The following is a 23,365-nucleotide window of genomic DNA, read 5'->3' as shown; positions in this document are numbered from 1 at the left end:
CTGTCAAGTACAAGCATTGTTTAGGACCGTTCTTATCTATTTAACCACAGACCATAGAAACATACCATTTTCACATATGTAGACACTGGTATGGTGCTGGAGATAAGGTATATGAGGTTGAAAAGTGGTGGAACTCTCTTTCATTGGTCTATTAACTAATTAACTAATTTACTGCGATGTCTGTGATGTCACCAGGCAAGCCGGAACTCCACGCATGCAAAGCCTGCCCATTAGGGCCTCCCGAGTTGCGTGGCATTCTAAGGCACTGCATCGCAGTGCTAGCTGCGTTACTGCATTTTCTGGTTTGATACCGGTCTGTGCCTCAGCTGGCCGCGACCGGGAGACCCATGAGGCGACTCACAATTGGCCCAGTGTCGTCCGGGTTAGGGGAGGGTTTGGCCGGCCGGGTTGTCCTTGTCTCTTCGTGCTCTAGCGACTCCTGTGGCGGGCCGGGAACAGAGCACACTGACACAGTCTCCAGGTGTACAGTGTTTCATCTGACACATTGGTGCGCCTGGCTTCTGGGTTAAGTGAGCAGAGTGTCTCGACTTTCGCCTCTCCCGAGTCTGTACAGGAGTTGCAGGGATGGGACAAGTCTGTCACTAATAATTGGGGAGAAAAAGGGGGTAAAAATAATACTTTTACAGTGTTAGTTTCATCAGCTGTTGTACAATATGATACAAAACACAGGAAAAACAGAATTTTGACGGCACTGGGCCTTTAACATGTTCTAAGACTTCCAACTCATACTATTAAAATATGTCATTTTAGGGAATGTCATTCTGGTATTTGGTTTTGTCATCATGTCCACACCTGACATGGGAGCAGTGACTGTCAAATTACATGTGGAATGGGTCTGTGTGTCTCCCAGATTTATAATGGACCTGTGTAATTACCTGTAGTGTGGAACATTTGAAATTCATTTTTCACAGTTGGAGTGACCCCACTGTCTGAGTGGAGACAGATAAGCTATGCAACTCATAGGACTATATTGCATTATGCCATTTTAAATGAGGGTAGCCGCAAGCTGTGACCAATTAAAGTTGAACAAAGCCAGCTCATCTGCTCAGCTCCTCTTAGTAGGTCAGTGAAATTGGCAGAAGTGAATACAGACACATTCACTCTCCTTTGGCCTGAAGCACAGCTTTCACTGGCATATCCATAGCATAGCTCTCAGTGTACTGTAACTGAATGCACTTTACATGATGCACACCGTGAGGATGATAAGCTTGCATAAATGCTATTGAGGAGGTGTTTCACATAAACAACATTACAGAACAGCTTGTACGTTCTCCTTGTTTCCCTGTTTGCCTGGATCAGGTTTTACAATGAAAGAGGGTCATAGCATACAGTACTGCAAAGGCAATAACACAGTGTTACATAATGACATGTGTATCAGGTACAAGAAACCACAGAGCTGAGAGATGCAGGACAGAAAGTATGCAGAGAGGGTTAGGTGTCAGTACCACTGGACTGATGCATGACCTGCAGTCCCGTCTGTGGGCTCGTGTTACAGGCAGAGTGATGCATGACCTACAGTCCCGTCTGTGGGATCGTGTTACAGGCAGAGTGATGCAGGGGCAGGGAGGGACCGCTGTCCGTACCGTACATGGAGTCAGGAGCTAATGTAATGTATGGATCCCTGTTCCCAACACCCTGATTCAGCTCACTGAACCGCTACATGACTTTACACTGCCTGACCTCTGGCCTGCTAACCAGTCACACCAGCCTCATATCCTCACTGTAGTTGTCCTAAAGGGATACTCTTATGACTTGTGTATTATGAGAGATGGAGATAGGAAAGTGTCTTATTTTTAGTTCTGAAACTTTGCAGCTGCAGCCTGACCCCTTATCGAAGCAGTAAAAACACCCTCAGGCTGCCGTTCAACATAATTTCCAATTCTGTTTAAGCACCGTCTTTAATACATGCATACTAAATTCTGTGTGGATTTATTTATGCATATTTTCTGAATTTGAATAGTAATTTTTGAATCTGATTTTGTTCTGTGTGTAACTGATGATGTTGGTCTGTGTCTCCTCAGGTTACCTTCACGAAGAGGAAGTTTGGGCTAATGAAGAAGGCCTATGAGCTCAGCGTTCTATGTGACTGTGAGATAGCCCTGATCATATTCAACAGCTCAAACAAACTGTTTCAGTATGCGAGCACAGACATGGACAAGGTCCTGCTCAAATACACTGAGTACAACGAGCCCCACGAGAGCAGAACCAACTCTGACATTGTCGAGGTGAGTGGCTTCACATTTTCACTGTGCCATGGCAGGAAAACCATGTATATGCTTATGTTGGAAAAATACACTGTTTGGTCAATGGAAACTGAAGGGCCGGTAACAGTTTCCTTTTAGTTTACCAGTCAGGCAGAGGACGTCTGCAGCCTCTGATAAGCTATGAGAGATGAGTTCAGCACAGGATTACACTCAGTAGCTGTCCAAACAGTATGGAAACCCTGTTTCCCCCAGATACTGTACTGTAGATACATGCATGGATGAATGGCAGAATTATTATACCACCATTTAAGACAAAACGTCTTTAAATGTTAGGTTTCATTACACAGCATTGTGGAGTGAACATACTTTAGAGATTCATATTGGCTCTAAGAGTGTTGGAGAGAATTCCGGCAGCACTTGGTCTTCCTGGCAGCTAGTATCCGTCTACATGCCCAAACACTCACAGAAGAAGAAGAACCCACTTGTTATGCCAGCCTACCTAATCTGTCGGCCAAGAGCATCACTGAAAAGAAAATGGGGGTGATTATGTGATCCTTCTGGATACAAATACCTCTTACTGACGTACTTGTGGTTTTTCAACCTATTCAGAACCTGTTTTCTGAAGCTGGTGTCTTAATTCTTCACTAAAGGCCTTTGCAGACTGTAAGATTTTAGACGTTTTATGCCACGATTTTGTGCCAGGTGTGCAAAGCTCTTAGAGACTTACCCAGAAAGACTCACAGCTGTCATTGCTGCCAACGGTGATTCTATCAGGTATTGACTTTGGGGGTTGAATACGTATCTAATCAAGATATATTTAAGCAATAAGGCCCAAAGGTGTGTGGTATATGGCCAATATATCACGGCCAAGGGCTGTTCTTAAGCACAAACCCAGAGGTGCCTTATTGCTATTATAAACTGGTTACTAATGTAATTAGAGCAGTAAAAATACGTCTTTTGTCATACCCGTGGTATACGATCTGAGATACAACAGCTGTCAACCAATCAGCATTCAGAGCTCAAACCACCCAGTTTATAATAATGTTTAATTTTCCATTAAGTAATAGAAACAATATATAATTTTTCTTCCACTTTGACATTACAGAGTCATTTTTATAGATCGTCGACAAAATTTACAATTAAATACATTTTCATCCCACTTTATAATACAACAAAATGTGAAAAAATGCAAGATGTGGGAATACATTCTGAAGGCACTGTACCTTATTATTACTCTGTCCGACAAAGAGACATCAGGAGTTTAACCTTTTACTGTGATGGGCTAAAGAGTTGAAATGTATTAAATTTTGAGTTTGTATCCCAATATTATTCTTTATATACATCACAGAAGAAATATAACAAAACCGTTTGACATAGAAACACCTAATTATCTGCGTGTATTATGAAATTATGAAAAATATGAATAACATTCCACCCATGAGGCCACTAGTCATTTGACTGCAGGAAAGGGATACAGAGAATGACACATCAATTCCAAGAATCCCATGTTTTTAAAAGTCTTTCACTTAGCATCCAATAGCATGAAAGGAGTCAGCTGTGCCTGGTATATTTTATTCATGGTACTGCTGCTAGTAAATTACCTGCTTGGCAGAGCTGCAAAACAGTGCTCTGGCATCCAGCAGCCTCAGTCCCCCACCAGGGGCCCTGATCTCTCTCCCTCTGAGCTAAGCAGGGTCTCACCTGCATTAAAAATACATGGACACACTCCACAATTATGTAAAAGTGACCCTATGATTGTTTTCTGCCGTGACTCGGGAGTCCTTCTTGGATTCATCAGGACCAAAGCACAACAACTAAAACTGTTTCTCACAGATGGAAGAGGATCCATCATTTGCTCTATTTGCTCTTAATAAATAGGCATTTCCTTTTTGTACAGATTCCCGTACAGATTCTACAGTACAGTAATGTATGCCTTTTGCCATTGTAGTTTATTGATGTATATGTTAGCTGTATCTTGTAAATGTCATGTACTGTACTCTGCAGGGCACACAGTGTCATCTCTAGGGGGCACTGCCACTACCTGAAGTGTAGTGTGTAGTACAAGCTGGTGGCGATCTGTTCATGTCCCTCATAGCCCCTCCAGCTACTCGCAAGGATTCTGCCCTGCTCTTGCGGCGCGATCGAAAGGGGAGAACAATGCAGCGTTGTCCCTGCTCACTCGGCCAGCATCTGTGCAGATCTGTGCAAATCCCTCTAACCCTGCTGGCTATGTGACCAAGGTTCAGAAGTGAAGAAGCAGAGCAGAAGTAACCAGGCCTGTCCAGGCTCCAATTCTGAACATTTCCACACTACCCACCATTCACTGTTCCAAAAAGTGCCGCGGCACAAGAGCAAATGTCAGAGCCGTTAGATAGAGCTCAGTGTCTGCTGTGGGCTTATCTGATCTAGCCCAGGCTGTTGGCTGCATCCTGTTGTGAAGTGTTTATATAGAGAAAGCCAGGTGGCGTCTTCAATAAAAGACAAATGAAATGTTCAGAATGTCCTTTCGTTCTTACAGAACACAGAGATTGCCAATAGATGTGATCTTTATCATTAAAACACGGACGATCCTTTTGAAATGACAAAAGCACAAATTGTATTTTATGCCATGATCTGAATGTCTATCTGTCAGCTGCTTCCCTATCTGGGTGTAGTCAGTGTCATTGGGATATAGGATGACTGCACGCCTAATGAAGCAATAGTTCCCTTCTTAGTCTAAATGGGTGAGAGAAGCACAGAATGGGCCTATAATGGATAGAACTATCTCACTCCCTCCCTCTCTCTCTCTCTCTCTCTCTCTCTGTGTCTTTCACTTTCTCTCTCTCTCTCCCTCTCTCTGTCACAGGAGGTTGGTGGCACCTTAATTGGGGAGGACGGACTCATGGTAATGGCTGGAGTGGAATAAGTGGAATGGTATCAAATACATCAAACACATGGTTTCCATGTGCCATTCCATTTACTCTGTTCCAGACATTATTGTGAGCCGTCCTCCCCTCAGAAGCCTGCACTGGTCTCTGTAGTGATGTGTCTCACATGGAGACACTCACCCTGACACTCCTCTAAATGTAGAAATTGCATTAAACTGATAATTGCCACACAGTCATTTGCTCACCTGCCTCGCTTGAGAGACCAAGCAAATCCTTTCTGAGTTTTCATTGGGCAGCATACGTTCCAATTCCATGTGCGAAGCCAAATCAAAGGTCACATTCCTGCTCAGTAGTACCATCTGTAGATAAAGGCTGGGCCTTGCAGTGTGGGAGAGCAATTGCCATGTTTTCCTCAGATGGAGACATGCCTGGGGCACAGTTTGATAACCCAGTGGAGGGCTATGGATTTTGTCTCAAACTTGGCTCGCTGTGGAGACCAGAGCAGCAGGCTCAGATCGCTGTGCCTGAGCATAAATGTGTGTGCGGTGTGTGTGTGTGTGGTGGTCTGAACTGCAGCAACACTCCGGGCGACAGGTGAACTGTTGCATGAAATCTCCCTTTGTGGATCACGTCCACTTCTCCGTCTGATTAGAAGTCTCCCCGTTCCCATCTGATCTCATCTGCGTCTCACCTTTCAAAGACCCGGCTCTCAGAGCAACCTTTTATTTACTGAGTAGCTATGCTGGATGGATTGATGTACTGTTTCCTTTCCTCAGAGGTTAGGGCAAGCCTGTCCGGGTCTCTAAGGACTTTATAGAACATATATTGCCAGAGAAAACGTAATTCCTTGCCATGCCGTTTTCCTGTGCTGAGTGAACACAGGGGCAAGTAGAGAAGAAAAGCTTGCTTTTACAGGATCATTTTAGTTTCTGGTACCCTTTCTGTACTAGCAGTTTGCAGTGAGAAACCTGTGAACCTTTTATCTGAGAATCTGTATTAAGGCTGATGTACAGAGGATAGATCAAATGCATTTCAACTGGATCAATATCACTGTGATAAAGAAACAGTCAGACCAGCTTGCGTATGTCATACTACCCTGTATAGTAGATCACTGCTGTTCATGTCTGGATTTGGGTGCTGTCCTACAGTGTTGTTGTGTTTATTATTGCATTCTATTTGTACCTCAAATGAAAATGCTGCTGTAGGTAATTAAAATAATCAAATCATCCCTTCTCCTCTTCCTCCCCAACTAATGAAATCTTCCTTTAGCTATTCTATAACCTTCTACTGCAACTCTGAATACAGACTCCTCACTGTCTAGCTGCAATTCCCTGAAATCAACTTCACAGGAATGTCCATCTGTGCTTTTCTTTAGAGCATTTCAACACAATTACGGTTTGCAGCAATGCCTGGATTAATCAAGTTTGCATTTAAACGAAATTGACATTGACTGAACACATTTAAAGTAATCTCATAAAATAGGGGATGTGGATATAATTGCATGGGATTATACAGCTGTACTAGTTTAAACACAACTGGTAGGCTACACTTTAGTCCAGGCTAGTAATAATCCTTAATCAAATTTGGAACTGCAGTTTTACTCAAATAGCTGCCTGGGCTTGTAAAGAGCCGGACCACACTTTTTGTGTTTGTCTTTTTACATGCCCGTCTTGTGGAGTAAGTAAGAGAAGTCATATGCAAATTCACCTTTATCTCCCAGCAACATTAGAGAGGCCATCTTTGTTAAATGTGCTTTTGGAAATAAATAATTTGTCATTGTTGAGTGTTCTAAAGTTAAACAAGTCATTCAGTGAAAGAATGAGCGTATAAATGACTCTAGATTTATTAGTATTGTTACGTTCAAGGATCATCTGTTATGATGAATGACACTCACCATTCAGAATGATAATCCAAAGATATATGTCAATCCTGACCATTTCATAATGTCAGGTCTATTGGGCCTGCTTTTCTCTTTCCTCCACTACGTTTCATTTAAATCACTCCGCTCTTTCACCACTACGCCTGCTTATAGTAACCACATTGGCCATTGGCTGTGGATCATAAAACAAATGCCATTGCAGATAGAAACGACTATTTAAAATATAGAAAAGAGCTATAAAAAGCAGTGGTCCCAGGATTTGAGACAGGGGCTGTTTATGTTGTCAATCAAATTCAGTACAGTGATTAAGACTCATCTCTGTCTTAATGAATGCAAATTGGCACATCTGCTATGGTGGGCTAGCCGTCCAGACTGTTCAATTTGCCTGATTGATCAATTATCTTCCTCCCGGTGCTTCTGCGGAGAACGTGAATGTGAAGAAAATTGTCTGCACAGAAAGAGCGAGAGGAAGAGAGGGAAAGGAAAGCCTCTGTTTCAAACCCTTCACTCTACCCATCAAAATACAGATGCTTTATTTGATTAGACACAAATCATGATGGAAATTCTTTCATTTTATTATAGTGGAGCTATCAATTTAACGATGAAGTCCTCAAATAGACAAATACGTTGCTCACTTTGAATCTTGGCACTTGACAAGATGTATTCCTATCATCTATGGGGATGAATCGTGCTTCTCAGGCAGTGGACACCAGACACCTTGCAACGGCATGACATGCTATGTATTTATGCCCGACAACTGCACTTCAGTGGCCCACATAATGCAGTGATGATATGATGGAATCATTTGTACTTTCATTTTAGTTCATCTCTCCAATCCAAGTAACCACACCAAGGCTTCCCAGGTAATACGTGTATACACACAACTGTTCCTGAATTGCAGGAATCAATCATAGAAATGAATAGTTGAAAAAGCATTCTATTGTGAGATGGTGCTAGTCTTTGTTGAATATTATGACCATACTCTTGTTGACTTAGGCTTAGTGAGTAAGCACATTGTAATAAACATCAAACGCCTAGTGGCTCCCTCTGTGGCGCATCAGAGACAGATTCAGGCTTGTGTATCTATAGTTGTGACATTCCAAGATAATGGGGACAGTCACATGAGGCTCTGGCTGGCACAGAGAGAAGCTGTCACCACTCCTGAATTCTCTCATACAAATCACTCCTCCAGAGGGCTGGCTCTCTGGAACATATAATAACAGTAATACAAATAATAATCATAATATTAACAACAATCAAAGCTATATACAGGTGTGGCCAGATCCGGAGGACACGAGAACAGAAATAGCAGAGGTCCTTGAAGGCTTTCCTGAACAGCACTGCCTTGAGCTGTGTCTTTAAAGGAGGCCAGAGACTCTGCAGCCCTAATAGTGTCTGGAAGAGACTCAGCCCTAATAGTGTCTGGAAGTGCGTTCCACAGCCGTGGAGCCGTGCAACTGAAAGCCTTGTTACCCATAGTGTTTAGTCTGCTGCGGGGCTGACAAGGGGGACAGACATGGAGGAGTGAAGGGTGCGTGTGGGGCAGGAGGGTAGAATGAGGTCAGACAGGCACTTGGGTCCAGAGTTGTGGATAGCTTGGTAGGTGTGAAACAGGATTTTGTAGTCGATGTTCAGTAGAAAGTAGTGCATACAATGAAGTATGCTGTAAACATGCACCTAACAGTATTTGTCTCAATAAAACAAGAAAAAGGTGTAAAAAAATCCAAGCTTCAGTCTAAATTGAATACTTGGTTTCAATTTCAGACATTTTGTGTGAGTCATGACCAGTCAGTAATCACCATACTGTATCATATTATGACACAGTGTTGCATCCCAGGAGAACATAGAGCTGCCATGTACTGAGGAGATTCCCCTGCCTTAAAGTTACTGGCATCACACGGATCATGGCACTTACAGATGTAGGATCTTCATTTGATCATTTGATCACTCTTTTGCCGCAGAGAATTTTCCCACCTAGCAGGAAATTCAAACTTGTAGTGTATTTGAGTTTTTAAAAGGCTTCTAAAGTTTGAACTGTCAGACTTGATTTGCCCTGACGAAAAGTGTATCACCCCCCACAAAAATGTCTATTATAATCCACATAAAAATGATAATTTCCTGTTGCTGCAGGATTATTTTCCTGCTGTAGAAAACTGGCTCAAATTAAGACCCCACATCTGTACCTCACGCTCCAGTGATGTCACTGACTCGCCCAATCCTGGATGATTAACCAAGTTTGAAAGATTAATCTAAAAGGGGTCAGGGGCCTAATTTATGTTTGATATGCACAGATGACAACACAAAAGACAATATTACATTTTAATTGGCAAGTGCTTAACGTAGCGACTTGACTTTGGGTTGGCCAGTGCCCAGAATCCCTCTGTGGTCCACTAAAGCCTTGTTTGACATTTGAGATGGCTGAAGGGTACGCATAGTTAGCTGCACTGGCTCGTCTGCGTAAGGTCGCTTGGAGGGAGAATCTAAAAGCCCACTTCCCCTAATTAACACATGTTTTTACTAAACTTATTCTACATACAATGTCCACACTATACATCAGGGTTACACTGCCTGCAAAGTGATATAATCTGCATTGGGCAGTACTCTTCCTCAGTTTAAGCATACAGTATAACTAACAAAGTAATTTAGGCAGTCTGAGCAGCCTTTTTATCTTTATAGTGCCATCATTTAATTTGATATGTTCCCATAAGTTGTACTTCATCATATGTTGTGACTAGTTTACCTCATGGTCTAAATTCCTCATCTGTTTTTTTCAGCAGCACCTTCTCATCCTTACTGCTATGCAGCTACAGCTCTCTCTCTGAGCATCCATGATATTAGAAATACACATTAAGCTCAGTCAAATGTTAGTTCTATTGACATAGATGTATTAAAGTAGATTCAGGGCATTCTGATACACCAGCCGACCAACTTTAATATTCCAGCAGAAAAACAAATATGTACTTTTGGGCTCTCAAGCTTTATTAAAATGACATTAATTTGCTTTCCCCTTCACTTTTATAACCTATGATACATTAAATAATTTCTACCTATGCCTGGTTTGTATAATTATATCCATAGGGGGGGGTTTGGTAGAGTACTATGCATGGTGAGATATTATAACTGTAATATTTAGTATCTGATAAGCTGTATTGGCGACTTTATCTCAGAAGCCATCTCTGTATTGATATATTTGTCGCAACAGGATTCTTTATGGGATTGGTCTGTAGTGAGTAGGATATGAATAGAAGTGTCAATTTCTCCCCATACATTCATACTATAAAGACTGAGGCCGTCAGTGTCTGGGAACGTGCTCTGCAAATGTGACTTGAAATGGAAATGCAAGGGTCAGCTTTGAACGTGTATTTAGGCTTATCTTTAATATTTTTTTAAATTTTGTTCTAATATTCATATTTAGGTAATGGATTTGATTTGAAAAACGAAGCAAAGAGCTATTTACCTACATCTCTGCTGTCTGTATCCAGTTCAGTACAGGTGCTTGAGTGTTGCTGTTGCTGTGTATTCCAGGAAAGTCCTTTAAAGGTGCAATCCAGGATTTTAAGCACTTACAAATTTCTAATATACTGTATCATACAAAATGCAAAAATACAGTGAGCTCCAAAAGTATTGGGACAGTGACAAATGTTTTGGCTCTGTACTCCAGCACTTTGAATTTGATACAATGACTAGGAGGTTAACGTGCAGTACTTTTTGTACACAGTCCCCCCATTTTAGGGGAGCAAAAGTATTGGGTCAAATTCACTCATATGTTTATTAAAGTAGTCAAAAGTGTAGTATTTGGTCCCATATTCCATGTACACAATGACTACATCAAGCTTGTGACTCTACCAACTCGTTGGAGCCATTTTCTGTTTGTTTTGGTTGTGTTTCAGATGATTTTGTGTCCAATAGAAACGAAGGGTAAATAATGTCTTGTGTCATTTTTACTTTTATTGTAAATAAGAATAGAATGTTTCTAAATACGTCTACAGTAATGTGGATGCTACTATGATTAAGGATAATCCTGAATTAATTTTGAATAATGATGAGTGAGAATTACAGACGCACAAATATCATATCCCGAAGACATCCTAATAAAATACCAAAATACCATACCATGCTAACCTCTCCCTATTACAATAACAGGGGGGTATGCTATTTACGCCCCTGTAAAGTCACCAGTTTTGGCTCGTGAGCGAGCACTACTTTCAAAACTGCTGTCTGAAATACAGTTGAAGCATCACTTTAACCTGTACAATCAGTCTGCACCATGAAAACAAACACAGTATTTTGAGCAGGCCAGTGAGCACAGGGATATATATAAGCACCTATAAATAAACAAGGAATTACAAATGTATAACTTGAAAGCAGAAATAGCAGCACTATCTTTGCATAAAAGACCAGATAAAACACTGTGATATATTTTAGTTGATTGTGGTTTTAGGAAATATGCTTCCAGGGTCAAGTTGTTGGTCAGGCTTTGTTGTACAAATGTTTTCTGTCATACTCTGAAAGAAGCCAAGCTCCTCATATATTTTTATATCGTTTGATACATTTTTCGGATTTCTTCTTTGTAGTTCTAGATAACAGAACCGTTACCCTTTCGCATGTACTGAGGTGCAGTACACATGTTGGTTGAAAAGCCTTCCTTTGCATGGCTGAGTGAAGGAGTGCTAATGGTTTTGTAGCCAGTCTCCTACTGGGTTTCAAAGTGCACCTCTTTATAGGACAAGGACTCCTTTTCCTCTGGGCTTTCACTAGAAACAGGGTCACCACTGTCTTAGGAGTTTTTTTCTTCCATGAAAAAAAACAATCGTGATCATTTTTATGTAAGTCTTTCATAGAACATCCTATTTCAGTCCACATTTATGTAACAAACCGTGAATGGACTACGATTGTCTCTTCTCCCTCACGTTCACTGTGACTTGGTTGCTGTGGAAACCCATGTTAGTGTTTGAGAAAAACAGAGGACATGAACAGTGAAATCTTCCTCAGTTTATCACAACCAGTAGAGTCTCCAATGAAGCGTGAGAGTGTGTGCATGTGTGTTTGTTAGCCATTTGCCCCTGTTCGTCAACAAAGCCTCTGCACTCTTCACTTTGATGCTTGTTACCAGGTTACAGCCAATAGTGTTTTGTTTTTCGGGCGCATGTCGTGCTTCTTTGACGTCAGAGTTTTTTTCCATCCTTCCCCTCTCAAGTGTGATACGTATTTTTCATTTCAAAACTAGGTCTTCTTGGAGAGGGTGGAATAAAAGGAGAGAGAACAACAGCCATGGCGGTCCCCGGTAAACATTGCTCTCCAATGACACTAATGAGCCATGCTCTAATCTCAAGTGCTGAAGCTCTGCACTCGCAGCTTTGTACAAATAACACTCGCGCTCATTCACAAAGGGAAAAAAAGAGAGATGACACACGAGTACATGTTTTTTAGACTGAATGACAAATTACACAGCATTCGGGCTCTTTTTGTTATATATATATAACATTTTCCTTCTGCTGCTCATCTGAGTAGGATTTGCATTACGTTGCTTCTTTGTCGTGTACTGTGTCCGTAGCTTAGGGAAAGGCGCTGTGTGATTGAAAGGTATTACTAGTGTTTCAGTGGTTTATGTCCTCAGACATGTTTGTGATATAACCACTGATGTTTTTGTTGCTGTTAAACTCTCTTGTGTTAGAACTAGTTGGTGTGGGTGCAGTTCACTTCTTGAACCCAGTCTTGGGGCAAGTGAGACAGATCCTAACCTGTCCCTAGGTTACCTGGCACCTGGCAGGGGGACAGAGCCCGCTGGGTTGGATTAGCTGGCTCATCATGGCCTGAGTCTGAGCAACAGCATGAGCAGCAGCATCTTACACAAGCAACACTACACAGACCTGAATATAGAATATAGTCTAATGATATAGTATAATATAGTATAGATTGCATTTTGATTGCTGTTACATTGCTATTGGGGTCACACTGACTTTCCTTTTCCCTTTTTAAACGTTTGAGTTATTTGTGTACTTATTTGTCATTTTACTGCATTGTTAGGAGCTAGTAGCATAAGCATTCTGCTTATAGCGTTCCGATATAACATCTGCTAAACTGTGTACGTGACCAATAAACTTGGATTTGATTTGAAAAATATAGCAATCATTTGCACCTTATTACATGTCGACCAACACTTCATTTATGAATCCACAAAGTGAGAAAGATTGAACACTTTATGTTAGGAAAAGGAACAAGGCATAGAAAATGACAACATGAGGGTTCAATCTAATTATTACACAGACACTGAACAAAACTATAAATACAACACACAACCATTTCAAAGATTTTACAGTTCATATAAAGAAAATAGTCCATTTAAATAAATAAATGAGGTCCTAATCTATGGATTTCACATGACTGGGCAACGGCGTAGCCACGGGTGGACCTGGGAGGAAATAGGCCTATCCACTTGGGAGCCGAGCCCAGCCAGTCAGAATGAGCTTTTCCCAACAAAAGGTCTTTATTACAGACAGAAATACTCCTCAGATCCCGCAGGTGAAGAAGTCAGATGTTGAGGTCCTGGGGTGGCGCGGTTACACGTGGTCTGTGGTTGTGAGGCCGGTCGGACGTACGGCCAAATTCTCTAAAACAACATTGGAGTCAGCTTATGGTAGAGAAATTAACATTCAATTCTCTGACAACAACTCTGGTGGACATTCCTGCAGTCATCATGCCAAATGCGTGCTCCCTCAAAACTTGAGACATCTGTGGCATTGTGTTGTGTGACAAAACTGCACATTATAGAGTGTCGTTTTATTGTCCCGAGTACAAGGTGCACATGTGTAATGATCATGCTGTTTAGTCAGCTTCTTGATATGCCACACCAGTCAGGTGGATGGATTATCTTGGCAAAGGAAATGCTCACTAACAGGGATGTAAACAAATCTTTGAGAGAAATAAGCTTTTTGTGTGTATAGAACATTTTGGGGATTTTCTTTTCAGCTCATGAAACATGGGATCAACAATTTACATGTTGCGTTTTATATTTTTGTTCAGTATAAAACAATGCATAATACGTTGCATTGCATTCTAACAAGTCTCACCCCCAGCCCTTTGATAATGCTAACACTAAAGCTCACCCCAGCCCTTTGCTAATGCTAACACCAGAGCTCATCCCTAGCCCTTTGCTAATGCTAACACCAGAGCTCACCCCCAGCCCTTTGCTAATGCTAACACCAGAGCTCATCCCTAGCCCTTTGCTAATGCTAACACCAGAGCTCACCCCAGCCCTTTGCTAATGCTAACACCAGAGCTCATCCCTAGCCCTTTGCTAATGCTATCACCAGAGCTCACCCCCAGCCCTTTGCTAATGCTAACACCAGAGCTCATCCCTAGCCCTTTGCTAATGCTATCACCAGAGCTCACCCCCAGCCCTTTGCTAATGCTAACACCAGAGCTCATCCCTAGACATCAAACCGTGGCTAATGGAATATTTCTATGATCCTATTGATTCAACTTGAGATCGTGAGGGAGAAAGCATCTCCAACACTCAAATACATGATTGAATGTAATAACTGTAACACCAGGAATGAAGACCTTTACTAATACAATTCTTTGCTCTCTACCTCATTGTTCTGGCAAATGTTTGTGGATTACATTTAGCTGACATCATCCCATAAACACTTGAATGATTTCAACATTGCCATGATATATGATTCCTTTGTGTTTTACTTTATTAAAATGTCTTAAGTGATGTATTCTTTAGTGTCTAGAGGCATATGGCACTGATTAACTGGCACAGGCCTACCATGGCATATGGTAAAACTCTTTGTAAAGCAAGGCCTAACTTGTAATGAAAATAATTCATTACATGCAGCTCAGTGGCAACATGCAACACAATGTTCAGAGAATAACCACTTCATTATTCTTTCAGGTTCACATAGGAACAGCCAGATTGACAACCTTAACAGACACGTCATAAACGTCAGAATATGTAAAATAGGTCAGACATGAGCTGCCCTAATTTGGTTTGAACTACTTTAATGACAGACATGCCACCATTAGAGCGCCTTGGTGCCCGCTGTGTAGTGCAGAGCTGACATGAGAGACCACAGTGACCAGAATGGACAGAGGAACAACCACGAGCCCACCCCAATGGGTAGTGTGAGACGCCCCACCCCTCCCCTCTGCCCAGGGGCGAGTGCAGAGCAGAGTTACTTGGAAGGAGGAGGGGGTTAGCTGGCATCATGCCACCCTCCCCGACTAGCCTGCCTGAGTGAGGAGGGGGTGTCAGGGAGGGCTGCTGATTGATGAGGCCAGGTCTGTGGTCTGGGTATAGAGTGTTGCAGAACAGACGTCCTGCTGGCACATCCTGCCCTTTCCCTCCACTGTGCGCCCCCAGCCCTCCGTGCCCACACCAGCCCTCCACACCCGCCTTATCGGAACTCCTAATTGTCCTTATGAATATTTTAGAAGTGAGCAGGAATGGGAGTTGAGGGCAGGGGTACGGTTTCAAGGGCTCTGACAGCTAACGATCCACTCTGGGGGTACAGGGATCGAGGGAGAGAGAGAGAGAGAAAGAGAGAGAGAGAGAGAGAGAGAGAGAGAGAGAGAGAGAGAGAGAGAGAGAGAGAGAGAGAGAGAGAGAGAGAGAGGGGAGAGAGGCGGAGAGAGAGACAAAGAGAGGGACAGAGAGAGAGACAGGGAGAGAAAGACAAGGAGGGAGAGACAGAGAGAAAGACAGGAAGAGAGACAGGGAGAAAGACAGGGAGAGAGACAGGGAGAGACAGGGAGAAAGACAGGGAGAGAGAGAGAGAGAGAGAGAGAGAGAGGAGAAAGACAGGAAGAGAGACAGGGAGAAAGACAGGGAGAGAGACAGGGAGAGAGACAGGGAGAAAGACAGGGAGAGAGAGAGAGAGGGAGACAGAGAGACAGACAGGGAAAGAGACAGGGAGGGAGAGGTGGAGAGAGAGACAGGGAGAGAGACAGAGAGAGAGACAAAGAGAGAGAGAGACAGAGAGAGACAGGGAGAGAAAGACAGGGAGGGAGAGACAGAGAGAGAGACAGGGAGAAAGACAGGGAGAGAGACAGGGAGAAAGACAGGGAGAGAGACAGGGAGAGAGACAGGGAGAAAGACATGGAGAGAGAGAGAGAGGGAGACAGTGAGGGAGGTCAGGAGGGGAAAATGTGAACTTAGTGAATTGTTATTTACTTAAATTGTATACCTTTTTACACCTTTTATGTTGAATGTAATCTATTTTCATCTAAAATATACCGACATGGTGCTCTATAGATGTCTAGAGCTAGTTGGATGTAATGGAGCGTGTTCGTCTCATCTTTTAAAGATGTAGATAATGATGACTTTGAGATGCCTTTATCCTCAATTTGGATTTCAATTCCCAGTTGGCAAAATTTTCTGAAAATATCCAAGCCGCTGATTGAAAGTGTGTTCTCTTTGACTGTGGCAACTAATATCTTTGTCGCGTCCATCAATCAACAGTCTCTGAGCAGCTGTCTCTCTGAGGGAAAAGTATTGCTCGCTGCAGTGCAATGGATTCTTATTCAATAATATAGCGGCTATATTTATCAAAGTGATAATCTAGCCGGTCAACCACAGTAATTATCTGCTTTATTGTATATTGAGCTGAGATGGAGGCTTTCTCTTCCTTGTCTGCCTCCTTTAGACACACGCAGACCACTGCTCAGTTAGGCTCACTCTACTTTTATATGTTTGCATGTGTTAGTCTTTTTGGTGTGTCAGCTTGGAACTGTTGTCTCGCCATTGTCCTGTTTTTGGAGGGGATTGGATTACAGACTGTATATTGTTTCCCAAACAGCTGCAGACCGATAATAATAACTAAACAAAATGCAGTCCGTCCCATCCAACTGAGAAGGAGGCCCTGCTGCTGTAGATCCTCTGATTTGAGGAGTCAGACAATGGTCTGACAGAGAGGTCATATCCTGATATCACTTAGATCACTGATGATGTGGAATGGTCATGAGATTGAACCAGATATGTCTGGGAATCAAAACCACTCTCCTTATCTAGCCCTCCCTACTTCCCTACTCCCATACCAGTAACATGACCAGTACCAGGGAGTAGACAGGAAAAGCTTTTAGGGCCCTTGGTAATGGCATACAATACATACAGCCACTAGATAGAGTGCAAACGAGAACAACCAACAGTTCCTTTCCCCCCCTCAAGTGAAATCTACAGCACCAAAGGAAAAATGGGAGCAAACTCACACTGAAAGACTTGTCTCTTAAGATGTTATATAAGAGAAATATATTTGTGAGCAGATGAAAGCCTTGCTATCAGCCGCCTCCCCATGCTGATTCTCAACTGCCTTCACACTCAAAGAGGCCCTTTTGATAAGCACATTAGATGGAACGGACTGGACACAATGGTGATGTCATGAGGATTAGCATGCTACCTTGCTTAGTGCGGCAACAGGCACAACAAGCTCATTCACAACAGTGCAGAATGAGCAGGGTGGGGATGAACGCTACAGAAGCAGAAATAGTTCAACTATACATACTTTGTATAGACTATAAACAATAATAATGGCTCTTAAAGTATGATCTTGGTGTATGTTCTGTGTAGCTACCTTTGCACACTGGAAGACAGCCTCTACCTGCCTTCTCACCACATTTGAGAAGTTTAGCTTTTATAGCAGCATTCACTGTCTACTTCCAACCTCCCTTTTATTCAGGTACAGTACATGAATAAGTGAAATCTAAAAAGCTCTTGACACAAGTGGGGGGGCATTGGAGTGTAATGGTGTTCTATCCAAGGCAGACTGTTTCAGTGAAAGAGCTTCACAAGGAACAGGGAATGTAGGTGGCTTACGCAACAGCTTCACAAACAGCCTCAGCTCCACTTTATTTTTAACTCCTGAAATGATGGTGGCCTCAGTTTTGAATGTGTATGGGGCTATGATATAAACTCTGCGGTTGGCGTTAAACTCAGCCAATTATTAAAAAAATAAAAAATTAAAAAATAATAACCTGTCAGTTTTTGAGTGTTACATTCATGTTTATTTTATGTGACATAAACGAGGATCTTTATAGAACACTATACTCTATGCTGGGTGAAATGTAATGTAAAAAATATAAAGATTTTTAAAGAGTACAATTGACAGTACATTTAACACACTGCTCCAAAAACTCCAAATACTCCTGTGTATGTTTGTGAGTTTCAGCTAAATGAACAATTATTGTCACTATGGCAGAGATGAGTGATACAGGTACACTAGATGTTATTGTCAGTATGTCGGTTTGGCATACAATACTGAGAATGGAGAGACACATTTCAAGGCCTGAAAAGCAGAAAGCCTGTTCTCTTACTGCTAAATTCACACACTCACTATGATGTCCAGCTGGTTTGATGTCAGAATCCCCGACTAACATGTTTGGTGTATAGAGACACATTTCTATCAATCCAGGTCTGGATAGCTGTGAGAAAATAGCTGCTGGCCTGGTTCCCACTGAACTTTATGAGCCTCCACGGGCCTTGTGAACAGATTACACAAGTTCACTCGTCACTACTCTGACTGCAGCACCGTACACAGACAGACCCACCACCCCCACCCAACCTCCATTATAAATGTTGTTGTTGAAAATCTCTCTGTTCAACTGTATTCATACCCCTCCAACTTTTCTTTCTTAATAAGCATAAAACCACACAGCTTGACATGACTTTTGAAAATTTGTTTCAGAGCTAGAATTTGAAAAGCAATAGAAGGGACGCTTGTTTTATTTTGGATTTTGTTTACCATACTTCCCACGGGGCAAAAACTGTTTGAATCAACGCTGTTTCCATGCCATTTCAACAACAAAAAATAATTGTGATGACATTGAATCAACATAAGATCATTTCATGTTTTTTTCGACCCAACTCTTATACTAAATGCAGTGACATGGTGAAATGTTTTGTTGATTTCACGTTAGTTGACAACTCAACCAAATGTAAATCAAAACTATACATTGAAATGACATCTGTACCCAATGCGTTCAGAGTTGGTTGGTTTTGTTTTCTAGGTTTTGTGTAAGATTTGAATTGCTTTACCAATACTTTGATGTATTTGTATTATGGAGTAAAATCCTTGGCTGGGGGAAGGTTTGATGGCCTTCAGGGTTCCATGTGGCCCCTTCTAAGGCCATGTCGGTGTGAGACTGTTTGTGATTGGCTGGGCCGGGGAACCAGGGCCTGACAGGTGTTTGGTAGAGAGACACCTGTTTGGCCATGTGCTGATTTAGTGATCCATTTACTGGGAGCTGCGGGCAGCGTCTGTGGGACACCAGAAACATGCCAAGTCATTTAAGGAGGAATAACGGCCATGCTGTCCCAGACCCTCACTCTTGAGCATGCTCAGCTAGGAGCACCTCGGAGGAAATATTCACTCTTTCTTAGGCGTGCATGATTATGTCCTCATTTTAAGTGATGTTGCATTTCAGGACATCTCTAATCAGAGTGATCAATTTTCACCTATGAATCCATCTCTTATGGACAATGACCTAGATATGAGCACTCGTTGTTAGGCTCTGTGTTGTTTAGTCTCAGTGCAACATGTTCCATGGTTTGTTCTGAATGCTGAGTGTCCCTGGCACTGGATGTTTCCACTGGCCCCTCTCTGAGTGATCACGGCCAAGGGCCAGAGGGGTGCGGCTGGTTGGAGGCTTGTTGTGGAAGTGCTGCCTGCTGCCCTGCCCATCTCACACAGCCATGGCCGACCAGCCCAAACCAGCTATTCACATAATGAGCAGGTCGGGACTTTAATTTGCAGGTCCCGATCAGATCTGTGGCAGTCTGGTGGAGAAAGTGCATAGTTTCCGTAGTAAACACAGCCTTTACAGGAGCCTAACTAAAGAACAGCCTTAGTAAACAGGAAGGTGTTTTTTTCTGTTGAGAAGAATGCCCCTGCTCTGTACCACACCAAACACAAGTGCATCTAACTGCACATTTACACGTTGTGTATCATTCTCAGGGCCGGCTCTAGGCATAAGCAACATAAGCGGTTGCTTAGGGCCCCCGGCCTATAGGGTAACTCAATTGGGGTCTCAACTGTTGAGAGTTAGAATAGTAGATTACACAAGGTGCAATTTCAACATTTGATTGTGCATCAGCAGTTTTTCTCATGTTATGTCAGTCACTGACAGTCACTCAATTAATGCATGTCAGCATTTTTTTTTTTAGATTGCTAAGTTACTCTAGCCAGCTATCTAAACTTGTAGTAATCATGGTCAAAATATCGACCGGGCACGAAGGGCACTTGCCCAGGGGCCCTGACCTACAGGGAGCCCCCAATGAGTTTATTAGTCAATCTCACTCAGATATCGTATGAACATGGCATAAGTCATGGCTAGATGTGTAGAATTGCAGGAAATTAACTCTGAAACATATTTTTTTCTTATTTGACATTCAAAACGGGGGGCCACTAAAAAAATTGCCTAGGGCCCCCAAAAGGCTAGGGCCGGCTTTGATCATTCATTACTCATGAGACTTTCTCTCTCTCCTCAGCAACACTGTCAGACAGATATGACTGATGAGATTTAGGTACTTTTCAGTTCTCCTGCTTAAGCTTTTATATTCTACACCATTTCATCATGTGCCTAAACTAGAGTAGAGGGTCGTTTGATTCAGTACTGGTCAATTTGCTGGGATCAACTGAGCCTTGGTAGACAGGTACATTGTAACCAAGTTATGTTTTACAGCATTTCAAGCCTAGGAAATCCAACAGTAATGTGTCATACAGAGCTCGTCAGCGTGTTGGTAGCGACTGTAAGCAGGGTTGGGTAAGACACGTTGTTAGATAGAGATCAGTCGAGACACCACTGTACTGTCAGAGAGCTGTCAGCAGACGCCAGCTGCTGCTGCAACAACCATGAACACACACACACACACACACACACAGCAGCCAGTGCGTTACCTCCAGCACCTCCAGGGTGATGGAGACGGAGGCAGAGACTAAGGGCTCATTAGTGTCTTTGGGCCCAACTACATTCCCTCACACTGTGACCTCTCCATCCAGAGGAGTCAGTGGCCTTGCTGTAGATATGTGGCTCAGACGCAGCCCAGAGACAGGGGAGGTCACAGCTCTGGACCTGCACCAGCGTGCTAGGGGAACCTGAACAACACACATATAAATTAAGCTTGATTTGCTCTGACTGGCTTGATGTCACATGCTGTCACGAGCTGTCATCGGCTCATGTCAGCACCGTCATTCAGACTCTTAACGAAGACAAGAGAACCACTCCTCTGATAGAAAGTTACCACCAACCTTTGTTTTATAGTGTGGGATTCTTTTAAGATGTAAAACAAATCTCATTGGACTTCTACATCACAACACACCATACTGTTTGCTCGTTCCTCTTACAATAATCGCTCCATTTCATGCTCTAATAAGCGTCTTTGACCACATATAATAAACTATTTTATTTGCTACATTACTTAACATTGATAAGATCCTGCGAGTGGCAACCATGCAGAATTAAAGTCTGCAACGGTTTGAACTGCTGCTCTGTGGGATCCTCTTATGCCGTGGTGTCTTCCAGCTGGGTGGCTTATGATAACTGAAAGATAATGAAATATGTATTGAAACACACACATGCAGCGAGAGAGAGGGAGGGAGATAGAGGGAGGAAGATAGAGGAGAGAGAAGGGGGGGGGGGCAAGAGAGACAACGAGAGAGGGCAGAGAAAGGGTCAGAGACAAGAGACAGATAAATATTTAGTTTCTCCCATGCTGAAGATCTCTAAATGATGAAAGGATAAGGAGTGATATTTCAATTTCTCTGTCATTGTCAACCATTGCATAGGAGTACAGTACCTGTAACGTTTACAGCTCACACCAGCACACTGGCAGGCCAAAAAATAAGAAATGAATTCAAGATATGTTTTATTATTTATAAATGTACATGCTAGGGCAGGTTTATTATAATGGTTGCATTATGAATTATTTAATTATTATTGCGTTATTAAATTAATTTGCGTCTTGACTTGAATGATGCCTTATATGTTTATATTTTTGACAAAGTTCATGTTTTGTTCTGGGAACAGGTTTGTAGGGGATGTATTTTAACCTAGCTAGACAGAGAGCCATGTGGTAGTAGACTGAGTTTCCTACAGTATACATTGTGTGTGAATTGTGCAATTTTATTTCAGAAATTAAGAAACAAAGGCCATAATGACCTGTGTGCCAGTCCTGATCCAGATGACTGTTTTGGGCACAGCCCCCTCATGGACGACCGTTTCGGCAAACTAAGCGAAGAGAGTGATTTAATGTACAAGCGCTGTGGTGTAAGTACTTCCTCCCTCTCCTGCCATTTTGTGTTGATTCCTGTTTTTATGTTGATGTTCACTACAGGCGCTAAACAAGAAAGAACACAGAGGCTGTGATAGCCCGGACCCTGATGCCTCATATGTCCTCACCCCTCACACAGAAGAAAAGTATAAAAAAATTAATGAGGAGTTTGATAATATGATGAGAAATCATAAAATCGTAAGTAAATGCAATGTTCTTGCTGCTTGGCTTTGTGGCACAAAGGATTTTGACCTTTTGGTTTTTATTTGTTCTTATTTGTTCATTATCCCACCCTGCAACCTCTGTCAACTACTATAAGCAAACATGGACTATTCAAGCATAACCTTTTTTTCCGTTCATTGGAAGTGTAATTGTTAATTTTGTTTATTTGTACTGCAACTTATTTTTTGGCACAGCCTGATAAGATCACATTGTTGTTGATAGGTTTAACCTTTTCAAAGATCTTTTGGAATTATCACGTTTCTTCACATTATTTGAAACATTTGAAAACTATATGAAAAGGATAGTGCATTTTTTTATTCCAGAGGAGAAGCTTCTTTATTATCAATGTACATTTCCCCCTGGAAAAAAAATAATATTCCCATTCTGGCTTAAATATTGACTTGTTCTCTAGCTTTAGTGATTGATGTGTTTTTTCCCCAAAACTCAATTTTCACCCCCAAGCAAATGTGAAAATTGAATCTCTTTTAGTCCCACAGTGGCCAGATCATGTGACTGGGGAAATAAAATAATGTTTATCTCCCCTTTGCTCATTGTATGGTCTTTCCTGGTTCCCCATCTCCTGGTGGGGCATCCTCCATTCACCTGGGCAAATCATACAAAAAAAGGTGCTATCTAGAACCTAAAATCATCTTTGGCTGTCCCTATAGGAGAACACTTTGAAGAACCCTTTTGGGCTCCACGTAGAACACTCTGTGGAAAGGGTTCTTCATGGAACCCAAAAGGGTTCTACCTGGAACCAAAAAGGGTTCTTCAAAGGGTTCTCCTATGGGGACAGCTGAATAACCATTTTAGTTTCTAGATGGCATCTTTTTTTCTAAGTGTATTATTTTCCAAAGTGAATGGAGGACGCCCCACTAGGAGAGACCGTACAATGAGCAAAGGG

The 23,365-nt window shown here is 42.2% G+C and overlaps 1 protein-coding gene across 6 annotated transcripts in view; it reads left to right on the top strand.

The window, feature by feature from the left end:
• LOC124036705 (myocyte-specific enhancer factor 2A-like) overlaps window positions 1-23,365 on the top strand; it is a 113,508-nt gene that overhangs the window by 67,526 nt on the left and 22,617 nt on the right. For 4 of the 6 annotated variants that reach the window (XM_046351555.1, XM_046351554.1, XM_046351556.1 and 1 more), the window contains 2 exons: window positions 2,043-2,246; window positions 22,101-22,235. In XM_046351555.1, the coding sequence (XP_046207511.1) occupies window positions 2,043-2,246; window positions 22,101-22,235 (339 nt within the window). Of the gene's footprint in view, window positions 1-2,042; window positions 2,247-22,100; window positions 22,236-22,302; window positions 22,438-23,365 lie in introns of all 6 variants that reach the window. The other 2 variants (XM_046351557.1, XM_046351552.1) reach the window with 2 other exon arrangements.

This window comes from Oncorhynchus gorbuscha, linkage group LG01 (genome assembly GCF_021184085.1).
Source record: "Oncorhynchus gorbuscha isolate QuinsamMale2020 ecotype Even-year linkage group LG01, OgorEven_v1.0, whole genome shotgun sequence".
Taxonomy (NCBI): domain Eukaryota; kingdom Metazoa; phylum Chordata; class Actinopteri; order Salmoniformes; family Salmonidae; genus Oncorhynchus; species Oncorhynchus gorbuscha.
The sequence above is the reverse complement of the archived record's forward strand: the minus strand, read 5'-3'. Positions and strand labels throughout refer to the sequence as shown.